The sequence below is a fragment of the Argiope bruennichi genome, chromosome 1, assembly GCF_947563725.1.
Source record: "Argiope bruennichi chromosome 1, qqArgBrue1.1, whole genome shotgun sequence".
In the NCBI taxonomy this organism is placed as follows: Eukaryota; Metazoa; Arthropoda; class Arachnida; order Araneae; family Araneidae; genus Argiope; species Argiope bruennichi.
In genome coordinates this window covers 72,460,962-72,474,930 of record NC_079151.1, presented here as the reverse complement: position 1 = coordinate 72,474,930, position 13,969 = coordinate 72,460,962, and the positions used below count along the sequence as shown (strand labels likewise).

The following is a 13,969-nucleotide window of genomic DNA, read 5'->3' as shown; positions in this document are numbered from 1 at the left end:
AAAAATACTGTAAAATGTTAAATAAATTTAAACTAATGATAAGAATCAAAAAAGTGAAAATAAGTTTTTAAAATGAAATAAAGCTAAGGTGCAATTCAAGCAAAAACCATATAAAATGTTAAACTATTGATAAGAGCAAAAAAAGTGAATATATGTTTAAAAAGTGAAACAAAGCCACGAAGCAATTTAAACAAAAACACTATAAAATGTTAAACAAACTTAAGCTAAGGATAAGAATCAAAAAAGCGAAAATAAGTTTAAAAAGTGGAATAAAAGCACTGGGCAATTCAAACAAAGTTGTTAAATGTTAAATAAACTTAAACTAATGATAAGAAGACCTACTAAGTAGAAGCTTTGTAGTGTTTACCATATTATTACAGTTCTAAATGATTTTCATTACTTAAAAGAAAAACAAGTGCAGTGTAAAAATTTAAATTATCTGAAACCTTTGAATATCTGTCCAAATGTTTTTAATTCATTTAACTTTTTACTTAAGTAATAACAGGTTTTCTAAATTTCCAAACAAGATTCAGATGTTAGGAGGGAATCGAACTGAAAAAAAGTGGAAACAGGTTTTTTATACCCCCCCCCATTTTTTATAACTATTAGAGCTTTTTATCATCTGCTCTCATGCTAACAATGTCATATAGCGCCATCTCGTAAATTTTTGTGGAACTTGAATTGTTGCCATAGGACGATAAACTATCGGTACTTCAAAATTTTGTGAGATGCCGCTATATGGCTTTATACGAATTCGTATACGTTCGGTTCACATTCAATAGCAACTATGCAATTATTGTGTTAACCAATGCAACTTGTCTCACAAGTAAAATTATCGAATTCGTTGAGTGTAAATTCAAAAGTCTAAGTAATGATGGATAAACTGTAATATGACAGATTTTTTCGATTAATATGTTAAATTAAATGCATTCATGATTTTTTAATTTAAATGAGCAGTTCATATGTAGGTAATATTGGAAAAATGTTCATATGTAATTAGTTAAAAAACACAATTACACGATTTTACCAAAAAAAAAAAAAAACCTGCTGAGTGGAGTCTGGTATCACAGGTACTTATAATTAAAACAAGTAAAATTAAAGAAAGCTTGCATGTAGTCTTACTACCAATATTTAGATAAGAATCAAATACTGGAGTTAATCAGCCAGTGAGATGAGATAAAATATATAGTTAATTTTATTTATTATATGACAAAACCAAAACAAAACATGTCAAATCGTATAAAAAAATTGAAAGAAAAATATTTCCGTCGCTTAAAAATAAAATCAAATTTTACCAAAAACTTTTAATGTGAACTAATTACTTAAATTAATTAACTGGGATATTTAAGATATTTTATAGAAAATTGGAACAGATTTTGAATGCTAATTTAAAATGAGACAAAGAGAGAGAGAGTAACATTAATCGAGTTATGTAAAAACTCCTGACGTTTAATCTCTTAAATTGTAATACATTATTATAGTATCTTTATCATGACATTTGTATTATCTAAAGAAATTAATTGTGGAATTGAAGATCTGTGTCCCTCTGATTAGTAAAACTTTCACTATTATCTTTCAAAAACTTTAAATAAAATGACATAAAATTCCATTACTCTAGTTTGCAATATTAATTTTGGTAAAATTTCCAGACTTACTTACCAAAAGAAGACAAGGAAACGATTCCACAAATAAGCAGTACATCTTAATAAGCCTCATTAAATACACAGTACTCATAAGAAAATCATTAATGAACATATTCAAATGCAAATTGAATTATGCATGAAAATGACTGAATACAAGACTTCATTTTTAGAAGAAAGGACAAATTTGCTTGACTGAAAAAAATTACCTGGCTTTATCAAATTTCCAACCGCATCAGAATCATTTACGAATAAAAAATATTTTACGATGCATTTACTGCTTATAAATTATAGTGAGTTCAAATATTTTTTATTGTAAAAGTGAAATAAAAAGTAATTTTATGCAAATGAAGCTGGTTATGTGGTTGAGGTAATTAGAGGAAAATTATTCGTCATGAGTTCGATTTTATTTATAACAGTATAGATTTGTAAAGCGAACAGAACAGAGCAGTAGCTGTAAAAATCTCTTAAAATCTTTTTACAACTCCAGTCAATGATCTCCTTTCAAAACGACACGTCGATTACTGAGCTAGAGGAAATGAACTACATAGCTTCGATTTCTCGTTTAGTTTGAAATAAAGGATTACTTTATGTTCTTGTAATCCGGATGGACAGGAAAAATTCATAACGAAAGGAAATAGATTTAAAAAAATTGCAGGAAACAAATTTAAAAAATCAGTGATTTATGATAAATGTGATTATTTGGTAAAGAAAAGGTACTGGATTTAATAATTAAATAAAATAATTTTGATTCTAAACGCATAGTTGCGTTTCTAATTCATTTTTAATTCAAATTATTTTTAATATTTACATTGAAAAAATTATCATTAACTCGATAAAAGATATGCCTACTTATGTTAAATGTGATTATTTGGTAAAAATAAAGGTGCAGACTTTAATAATTAAATGAACTAATTTTAACAACTATTCTATACAAACAACTTCATTAATAATTTATTTTTAATTTTATAATGAAAAAGCTATTATTAACTCGATAAAAGATATGCTGATAAATTTATGTTAAATGTCATTATTTGGTAAAGTAAAGATACTGAATTTAATAATTAGATAATTTTGATAACTATTTTATACACACAGCTGCATTAATAATTCATTTTTTTGTTTAAATTATTTTTAATTTTATGCCGAAAAAGTTATTATTAACACCATAAAAGAAATGTCGAGAGATTTAAGTGCTCTTCTTCCCATTTTAAAACTCTGAAGTAACGGGTCAATGTTTAAGTAAGCTAGGATCTAAATCAGTTTTTGAACTGGTTTAAGAGTTGCAATAGTAAGTAAATAATACTACTTGGAAAGAGAGACTATTAAGAATTAGAATAAGAAATTCAAGGCTGTCAGATAATTTGGATATAGGTTTATTTTTTAATGAGTAATATAATTTATTAATATAAGAAATATATCAAATAATCCCAAAATTTCAATTTGTGATATATCTCTTGATTGAGATGTGCAGTGGAATGAAAAAAATAAATAAGGTAATCTGAAATTGGACTCGTGCATTAATTCCGTGGAAAAGCTACTCTAAAAAAAAGTATATTTTGAAAAATCTGATTGATGATGATTTTCCAATTGATGAAAAAAGATTTTTCAAAAAATTACAGAAAAACTTCAATTTCTGCAATTCAAAAATTATAATATTATGTTTTTATAAAATTAATTGTTTGATTATAGGTAGTTTCTGTAAGACAGTTTGAGTCAGAAAATCTTTGACTCAATGACGCAAAACAAGCTACACGTATTTATATAAAATGTATTGTAGTAAAAAGAGGTTTTTGGTTGCATAATATTATTCATTTGACCCTTTACAGAACATCTAAAATTAAAGCTGAAATAAAAACATCGAAGTAGAGAAATTGTGTGGACAATCCTTTTAAATCCTAGCATAATACAACAACATGAAAAATCAGAATTTAAGAAAATGGCTTGGAAATTCTTACCTGGGAGGATAAAATTTATTTCGTTCAGAAATCTATTTTGATCACCTTTATCATTACTGAAATCTTTAGCTCTTCATAAATTTATGTACCTTCAGCTTCAGAGGCAGTCCGAATAAATGCGGGATCTAAAGCAAAGCTAGCCTGTATGATTTTCAAACAAATTTCGCCTAACAAAGAAATTATTACATTTTATTATTCATTGTCTTGCACAAATGGACCTTTAATGATTTGGAGAATATTTTAAAATGATAAATAATTAAAGTTAAGAGTTATTGTCGGTGCATGCGTATATCTGCGACTTCCAGACAATACTATGCCAAAATCGATATTGGTATTATATGCAAGAAGTTGTATAATGGGCCAGTTAGAACTCACAAAAATCTTCTTCATTGCTCAATATTTAACCACGCTCCTTCGACATTGAAAAAACAAACAAAAAAGAGCAAGTAAAAAGAATAAATATATATTTTGAAAAAAATATAACCCTCCGTATTTTTTATTGGCTTATTATGAAAATGCTATACAATGGTATTTTGAATTAACAAAAATTTTATCAATTACTCTCGATATTAAACTGGATTTCAGATTATTGTTACGAAATTTCCGGGTTCGTTTGAATAGTGGAAGTGATATGGTGTGGAGAACACTCAATCAGCAGGCGTCAGTAGAAAAAAAAACAACGACGTTTATTTACACGAAGATAGGACAGCACAAAGACGACGAGTGCACAGACGACAACTATGTACAGAAGAGATGAACACTGTAGACGACAGTAGCACACTTCAGTAGACAGCAGCACACGAAGCGGATAGACAGAATCCAGCAGGAGAGGGGTTCCTGGGAGCCTCCTCTACCGCCTCTCCAACGGCTGAACTTCTCGCTTTAGCTGCCGACTCGCTACTTCTCACACTACTTCACTTACAACCCTCTTTACCAGCAGTTAACGATATATGATCTCTGATCTGTGTTCTACCTAGTTCTCTGCTACCTAGTTCTATTATTAATGCTACATACGCATTTAATGTTAGTTTCTGATGACTAGATATTCGTTGAACGATTCCATTTTTGCGTCCAACAAAATATAAACTCTTAATGGGTGCCTTTTCATCTAACCTCAAATAATTTCCCTTTGGTTATATCCTTTATACCTCCACTTTCTTTTTCATTTGTCTTTATTAGCTATATGGATTTATTGCCCCATGCTAACTAAACTAAACTAAATGTGAAACTACATGTAAATCAGCTAGATTTCCTATAATAATTTTGATGACTGCTTTAGTTTAGGCACCAGATAAATCTTCAGCCATTGCTGCATAAGACACAGAAATTCTGATTGAACTTGCAGATAGCGGATCAATTCTCTTGCGTATTTTGAAAGAGGATATGTTCAATCGAAATCTTGATTTGTATTTTTTTTTTTTTTTTTGTCAATTTCTGATTTGTGCTCTATTTCATTGTCTCCCAAAATATTATGACATTTCTTATTTTGAAATCCACTTTGATGGACATCTATAATTCTTTCTTGTTCGAATCAACAGATATTTCCATTTTTCGGCGTACTCTTTCTTCGCTATTTTGTAGTTGATGGATTGTTACTGTATTCACATTTCTGCTAGCAATTTTTCTCACTGTGTTTTGATCAATTAAAAATTGTATATTTCTGTTGGGAACTTTTTTTTTGCCATTGCATAAATATAAATCTTGGCACTTCAGACATAAATGTTAAACAAATTTACTGCACGTGCTTCAAATTTCTCTAGTCTTCATTTTAAAAATGGCGTATTTCTATTCTTTTTGACATTTTTATTTTTGGAAATGTAAAATAAAATCTTGACAAGCACTTGCTTTAAAGATACAATGGAATGGAAGAATGTTCAATGATTGAATGGTACAATGGAATCATTGATAAACGCAACCATCAATAATTTTTTTTTTTGCACAGAAAAAAAAAGTTAAGTATAGGATAAATTTTAGATTGTTTTGTGTACAATAAATTTTATTTTCGTGCATGCTTATTTTTGTAATTAGCAAATAAATATCGTATAAACTTGATTCTAAGTCAATACGAAATATTTCCGTCATATGAAAAATTACTTTTCAAATTATATTTCTTTCAGAAACGCAATTTTTAAAGCTTTTCTCAATTTTTTAATATCATATGGCACAGTTAAATATTGAATGAAGACGATGAAAATTTTTATGGGTTCTAATGATTCATTCGATAACATTTCCGCTATATGTCAGAACTTATTTCGAAATTATTTTTCAAAATATTTTTTTAAAAAAGAGTTTTGTCTTTTTTTAATTTTTAAATGCCAAAAGAAAGACGTCTAGTTATTAAATGTAATTGATGAAATTTTTAGAGGACCTAGTTTAGTTTTAACAAGAAGAAAGAACACGTTGCTTTCTTGCAGAACTTTTCTGCACTACTCCAATACTGATTTTTAAAAATTCAACTTTTCCTACCTTGCAGTACGAATTTTTATATTTCATATAAAAATTATTTTATTTCATATAAAAAATTATTTAATATTTTTTGTTGCTTTGAATGATTTTTCGCATGTATTTTACCAAAAATATTATTTTAAAAACTATAGGCAATTATATGCGAAAAAACATGTAAATACGCACGAAAGTGAAGCATGTTCTTTAGAAAAAATTTAATACAATATCTGAAAAAAAAAAGAAACATTTTTCGTTCTAAAGTTTGTTTTACCTTTGAATTTAATGAGTTTTGAGAAATATTTTTTAAAACATTGAATTTTTCCTGAAATATTTTTCAATAAATAAAAATGAAAATTAAGAATAAAACTAAAATTTCAGTATCCGGCATTTTAATTCCGTATCTTCATCAAATCGTTTGAGGTCATTTGTTGAACACTTCTTTTTCATTTAAAATAAGAACAATCAAATATTTTTAATTAGTTGTTTCCTGATGAGTTTAAAAATTTTCTTCTCTGATTCATGACAGAAATTTGAATCAGAAAGTAGAAATTTTATTTTCGTTTATTTGGCAACACGCCAAATTAGGAAATTTGATTTCGCTGACATTCATCATGTTCATAGGTAAAGCTATGCGAGTTCAACTAGTATTTCCAAAAAATTACTATTTCAATTACATAAATGATTGTTAGTATATTAAATAAGAATTATGATTATTTTATAATTTTTTATACACAATTAAGTATGAAAATCTCTAGAATAATGTGATATCAGTTTCATTTTCTTACCCGTTTTGTAACAAATTAATTGATAATACCATCATAAATTGTCTTTTTTTGTTTATTTAAGATCCGATAGAAAAATTCATTAGATAATAGTAATTTTTTATATTATTAGTCTTTTATAGATCTTTTTATAGATCTATAAAAGATTAATTATGTCTTTTTATAGATCCATAGTAATTGATAATACTTTTATAATTTTCAGAATAATAAAAGAATTGAAATACAATTCAAATTAATCATTTTTAAATAAACGTATTTATACCGTTATTTTTAAATAAATAAAATATCATTACATATTATAATTCAACAACACAAAAATTTCGATTGTCTTTAATCAGTTTGTGAATATTAATTTCATATAAAAAGTTTGTGGTGGAATGTAGATTATTATGATCCATGCAGGAAGCAACAGGAGGAATGTTTTTAGGAACATTTCTTTTAATAATCACATTCACACACTAAACAAGCGCAAACACAAAGACAAGACATTCACGTGCTCAGCTTAACAGTACAGCATCACATCTCATTCCAATTGCATTCGCAATGCACTATGGGATGACATATGGGATGGCCTAATCAGGCATCGCCATCTAGTATCCAAAAGAGAAGATAAGAGTAATGCAACTGCTACAAGTTCTTATTATCTTATTAAATCTAATTTTTGAAAATTAAAAAAAAAAAATCTACTTAAAAAGGAAATATTTATATCTTTAAAACAAATATTTTCTTAATAAATGCACTGAGAAAAAAAAAAAAGGAAATTAAATTCTTGTTATGTCAGTCTTTTAAATTTTGTAAATCCTCATAAATACATTTAATAATATTTTAAAAACAGCTATGCTCAAAACTAAGATTAACAATCAAAGTTATATACTACAAGGAATTTGTGTAGATGTCTTTACCCTCAGAAGCTACTGCGCAATATTTGGCTTAAAATAGTCACACGACAAAAAAAAAATTGTGTAGATGTTTTTAAAACCAATATTTATTAACATATAGTGTTTTAATATTTGCGGACGGCAAAAATATTGTTTGTCAGTTGCACCAAATATAAAATTATTAAGTGAAAGCGTCAGGGGCAATCTAGCATCAGTATGAACCTGTGCGTGATATAATGAAATTAGGTATCAACCAAATCCTATTTTGTATTTATGGATCAAATGGTCTGGCCTGAAGATCTGTAACACTCACCCACAGATTTAAACACATTCTCTTTTTTTAATTAGTCTTTATGAATTATTGTTATCATATAAAGTTAATAATAAAAGAAAATTTGCGTGCGCGTGTGTGTGTTCCATAAGTCTAACAATTTGAGCTAGAACTATATTATTTGGCACATTGGAATGTAGAAATGTGCATTTTTCAAAAATTTAAATAATGAAAATTTAAATGAAATTTGACATCTTCCGCTATAATTCTTGGAAACATTACAGCACAAAAATTATTTTTAAAACATCTTAAAATTCAAATTATATATTTTTAATAATAGTGCCAATTTAATAATTGCACAAATTTTCCTGAATTTCGGGAATTATTTAAAAATATTTTTCCCCAATTTTCAATAGTAGAATGCATTGTTGTACATTCTGTCAAAGAATTATCCGAACTCTACTCTTTATTAAGAAAATAATTGCTTCGCCATAAAATTATAAATGCCTGCCTGTGTAGAAATATGTTCTCGATAAGTTTATGAAATATTTCTACATGTAAAGTATCATTTCCCTATTTAAATTTACTTAAACTCATTTCTTTCAGCGAGTAAAATCCAATTTATAATGCATGTCTGAATTCTACAGATTAAAATTAACGTATGACATTTTGTAATTTTATGTAAATGGTTGATGAATTACATGCAATTGAAAATTTTAATTCATAATGTTAAAAAAAAATTTCCCGTTTTTACAATATATTTCATGATATAAAAATTCTTTTGTCATAATTCTTAACTCATATCAAAAACTCAGTAAGAAAGGCAGAATTTATTTATTTTTATATTTTAAACTAATTTTTGAATTCAAAAACTGAATACAAAATAATTTAAATTTTTGAATAGATTTTGAATTAAAATTTTGAAAAGCAATAGAAATTTACAAAAAAAATTTGATACTAATCGGGAGAACAAAATCTAAAATATCACTTTCCAGATTTTATCCATTTCCGTCTAATAGTTTTTAAGATATGAAGCAATAATCAAAAGCTTTCAGAACCGGATTTTCATATTTTTTTTGGGGGGGGGCATCTTATTTCTGTTAAAGAATTCTCCAGGAGGAATGAAAAAAATCGTTAAAACGGAACAGAAAACAAAGTATGCCTTTCAAGTTTGGTTTAGATTGAGATGATTGCTTTTATTTTTAAAATAAATGCTAAAATGAGGAGAAAAATTGCTGCATGTAACTTATTCTACTCTGATTACATTTTTGTTGTTGTTTTATTTGAGACGATGATTGATTAAAGTTGAAGGTATTATTTGTGATATCTTTAATTGAGAATAAAAAGCCATGAAGCAAATTCTGTTTTTACGAAATTTATAATATATGAATAAATGTAAAACATATGACTAAACAAATTAATGTTGATTAAATTCAAAAAACATTCCTTGTGCGTGGATGATGTAGTGCCACTAGATTTTCGAAAAATATCATTTTTTTAAAACAGAAACATGAGTTTATAAACGTCTCGGTAATTATTTTTCATTTAATACGCTTTCTGTTAAAATGTAATTGAGTATAAAAAATTATTAATAAATGATTTAGAGAGTATCATTTGGTGAAAGCATGGCATGCAAATCAACAGAATTACGTTTTCGCATTTCAATTATAAACAACTATCTCAATAAATCTCCATCTGACTTTTATTTTTCATATGTGCTACAAACTTTTAATTTAAATTGCTTTATTAACATTAATTGCTAAACTTATTCAAAACTTCTGATTATTTGAAAAACACGAAAATGTATGCATCGAAAATATTGTTACTTAATTAAAATTAAGTATATGACTAAAAGCACGAATTTCATATTCTTAATAACAATGTATATAAAAAATATTATTTTTTTGAAATAAAGTTATTGCATTAACAACTGGAATAAAAATTTAAATAAAAATTAGTATTAATAGTGTGACCTATTTGCTATGATTGCATATATTGAAACAGTGCCTAAATCTTTTTTCTCATATATATCCGTTCATTTTGAATCAATATGTCTAAAATTTTGTCTGAGGAATTCTCTTTATGCTGAATCAGTTAAAAAATGAAAACTTAGAGGTCGTAGTTGAAATATTTGAAGGTTATGGAAGAATGCAGACGTAAATGGCTGTTTATGAGAAAGCAATTTTAATACTTCTAAACAGGACATTCTTCCAAATTGTTCACATGACGTTTTTACATTGAAATTATCTCCCATAGATTACAAATAATAACAAGTGCTCGGATGTACTTTTAACTAGCTGTGCCAACATTCAAACATTTTCTTTATTTCCTCAAATATTTAATTCCGTAATTTTCTTCCATTCTTAAAAGCTTAGAAAGTGCTAAGGTAAAAGCTTAGTTTGATATCTGTGTAGTTTATATTATGGATAAAAAAATTTAGTTACAGTGCTGCGAAAGTTAGATGAAGCGCTTTTACGTTTTCGTGTACTAAGCACTTGCATTAAAACGGTGTTTACGTTAAATACTTATACGTTTTTACGTGCTTTTATGTCATGGTATCTAATTAAATTGAGATGGCTCACGTATGCAATAATCAAAATTAATATTAGTTAATTAAACTAATTCAACCTTAATTTCTGTAATAATTTGATGCTTAAAAATATTTTCTTGGAAGTATCCTGAATATTAAACTATGCATAAAACAGTTGAAAGTAAGCACAGCCAAAATACCCAGTGAACTTGCTGGTGGCCAAAGGAGCCTAGTAGAGAATGGTGCGAACCTATTGCACCAATTGCCAGCTTTTTATATTCATTGTGCCCATTTAATCGTAACTTTACAACTAATTTCTATACTCATACAGAAAAGAATATTTTTAGTTGGAAAAATACCCTAAATGATGTAAATAATTGTATTTTAAATTGCTAAAAAGCACTGATGAAAATATGACGAAAATTTAATTTTTATACGGTCCCTCGGTCCTATTGGTAATGTTTAGTAAAATATTGCATGTTTGTATGCTCTTGGATACAAACATTTTAAATAAAAGATGTTCATTCTTATGCGATCAAAAATTTACAGAATTATGTAATTTTGAATATGACTATTTTAGATTTTTCAACAGTTTTATTAAGGAAAGTGGTCATACAATTAATCATTAAAATATTCATTAATCTAAAATAATAAAACTCAACATTTCATAAATCGATCAGTTTTGATTTCAGAAACGAGACACTACTTTTAATTAAAAGATTATATTTCAAAAAAATTATATTAATCCTGACTAATAAAAAAGGGAGATTCCGTAAAAATGTATACTTCCTTATTTCTTCTGTTATTATATTGATTGACTGAAACAGCATAAAATATAATTCTTTATGACATTTAAAATATTTTTCCAATTTCAAATACTTGCCTTTCTCTAATAATTTAAGAAACAACCACAATTATATTGGATATTCTATATATCGAGTTCCAAAGCAAATAAATAATGATATTCGATAAATCTATTAAATTGATAAAAGAAATTTACTGTTGTTAAAAAATTAGTAAGAATTAGATCATATCTTAGTTTAGAGTATTAATATTCTATCTGATTTAAAATATGAGGATGACTTTCTCAATTTACCTTTCTGAGTATATTTCTAAAAATTAATTAACTATTTATGTGACATCCTTTCAATGCCATTACGCGTTCATCTATTTTTGGTTACTACTTGTTTAAAATAAAACTGTGGAATTTCCTAAACACATGAGTATTATCTGAAAAAGGTAAAAGTTTCATTTATTAATAAACAATTATTTAACTATTTCAATTATTAATAAATTTAACTATTTAACTATTTCAATTATTAATAAATTTAACTATTTAACTATTTCAATTATTAATAAACTTAACTATTTAACTATTTCAATTATTAATAAACTTTATTAGTGTAAAAAAAACTTTCTTTTTTGCTGTCTGTCACTAGTTTTAATCTTCTATTTAATAAGAAAGTGGAATTTGTCCGTCAAAAGAAATAAAGAAAATTCGAATCAAGAACGCGTAAAAACCTGCGCATGCCCAGTGTGTTCATCGTCTCCCGCCGTTCATTGAAAAGGAAAGTGAAGATCGTGCTCTGATCCAAAAAGAATCGTTTGAGATTTGGAACAAGGCTTTCGAGGAGAGTTCGTTCGTAGATATGGAGGTTGTACAGGAGGCAGTGAAGAGGTTTGGGTACCTCTTTTATGTGATGGACCCTCGTGCTCATAATTACGAGAAAATTGACCAAGTTAAAGATTATTACAAAGAGGTAAGGCCCAATTTGGATGAAATTTATTATAATAAAAAAATGCAGATATAATTTCTTATTCGAAATTAAAAGAAAGATTTCAGTTCAAAACTAAATGATTAATAAAACATTAAAAGTGGAAAAGTCTATTGCAATTTAATATCACGACACACAGGATAAATAATCAGGACACAGATATAGATGAAAAATTCTAATTTAGTAAATGGATGAACTTTTTAACACTTTGAATTGGATTAATACTTTTAATGCTTTGAATTGGATAATTGGATGAACTTTTTAAAACTTAATTTGAAAATTGAAAAAAAAAAGTAATTATTTCAAATTTCAATCGAAATGTTAGTTAGTTTTTTTTAGAAAATGTTTCTAAACATAAATAATTTTATATTTATCATTATCTTTAATCAATTGAATTCTATTTTTTTTTTTTACTATTTTATTCAAAACGATTTTAAAGAATAAAAACTATTGGCTTCATAAATATAGTTTAAAATGCGTCTCATTTCTTTAATTAATCTATGTCATTTTTTTAGAATTTTTCTCCATTATTTACATTTTTGCTTGTATTCCTTTGTTAAATAAATAAGTGACCACTTAAACTTTAATAATATTTTTGAAAATTTTCTAAACATTTTTAAAGATAAATACTTGGTATCATTCGAAATTTTAATAAAAATGTTTATAAATACAATGCATGAAAATGCTTGGTTTTTAGTGAAATTCAGCATTTTATATTGTTTTGATTTTGTATTCATTTTTCTTGTACAGAATGAAATTATATATTTCTTCGGAACGAATAACATCAGTTTTGTTCCCTTTACCAGTTATAACTCGGAAACTATCACTTTTATTTTCTTGTGTGCCAGAAAATGATTTGCTCAAGTTATATATGTGCGACAACGAAAAGAAAAGAAGATTTGATGAAATCTGCGAAGCAATTGAAGGGAAAAAATTTAGAAAACAATAATTAATTAAAGTTCACAAAACAGTTATACGAGTAAATTCGATAGAAACCAGTTCTTATTATAGTATTTTTATTTCCATTTTTTCATGAATTTTATTTTCCTCTAATCAATATTTGCATAAATAAATAAATCTGCTGCTTATTTTTATTTATTTTAAACATAATAAATTATCCAAAAAAATTAATAAGAAAAATTTGCAGCTAATAAAAATATAATAACTATTTCTATATCTTTTATTTTTTTTCCTTACACATTCGAAATAAAAATTATTGAAGACAAACAAGTTATATTTATAGCCTTTTATTATTGAACATTTATGGCAACAAATATGGCAAATGCAATTAGTATCATTCAACCCCTCTCCCCCAAAATAACTTTGTTTCTTTAATTCTTATTTCGAAATAGACGAATTAATTGATCAATTTTATACTCTTTGACTATCAGATTTTCCGAGAACTGATTGAATTTCGATTAAAACATTTATGCGTAATTTGAAGTTCATGATTCTATCAACAAAATCTAATTGTGGTAGATATTAAAACGCAATTTTAATAAAATTGCATTTGCTCAGTTCATTGTGTACATAAACGTGTTAGTGAAGTAAAGTCCTGTGATGACAGCATAATTTTCGAGTTTATTTAACTTTTAACTTTCGGGTGCTACACTTTTTATTTCTTTTCATGTAAACTAAACAAATAATAAACAAAATTGTCCTTCTTTCGCTTTTAATAATGGAAGAAAAG

The 13,969-nt window shown here is 26.4% G+C and overlaps 1 protein-coding gene across 3 annotated transcripts in view; it reads left to right on the top strand.

Moving 5' to 3' along the window:
- The window catches only part of LOC129979068 (alkylglycerol monooxygenase-like), a 105,399-nt gene that overhangs the window by 37,976 nt on the left and 53,454 nt on the right, over positions 1-13,969 (top strand). For 2 of the 3 annotated variants that reach the window (XM_056090686.1, XM_056090685.1), the window contains exon 1: positions 12,117-12,264. The exons of the other annotated variant lie outside the window; for it this stretch is intronic. In XM_056090686.1, the coding sequence (XP_055946661.1) occupies positions 12,154-12,264 (111 nt within the window). In that variant the 5' untranslated portion in view covers positions 12,117-12,153. Of the gene's footprint in view, positions 1-12,116; positions 12,265-13,969 lie in introns of those variants that run through there. 3 annotated transcript variants of the gene reach the window in all.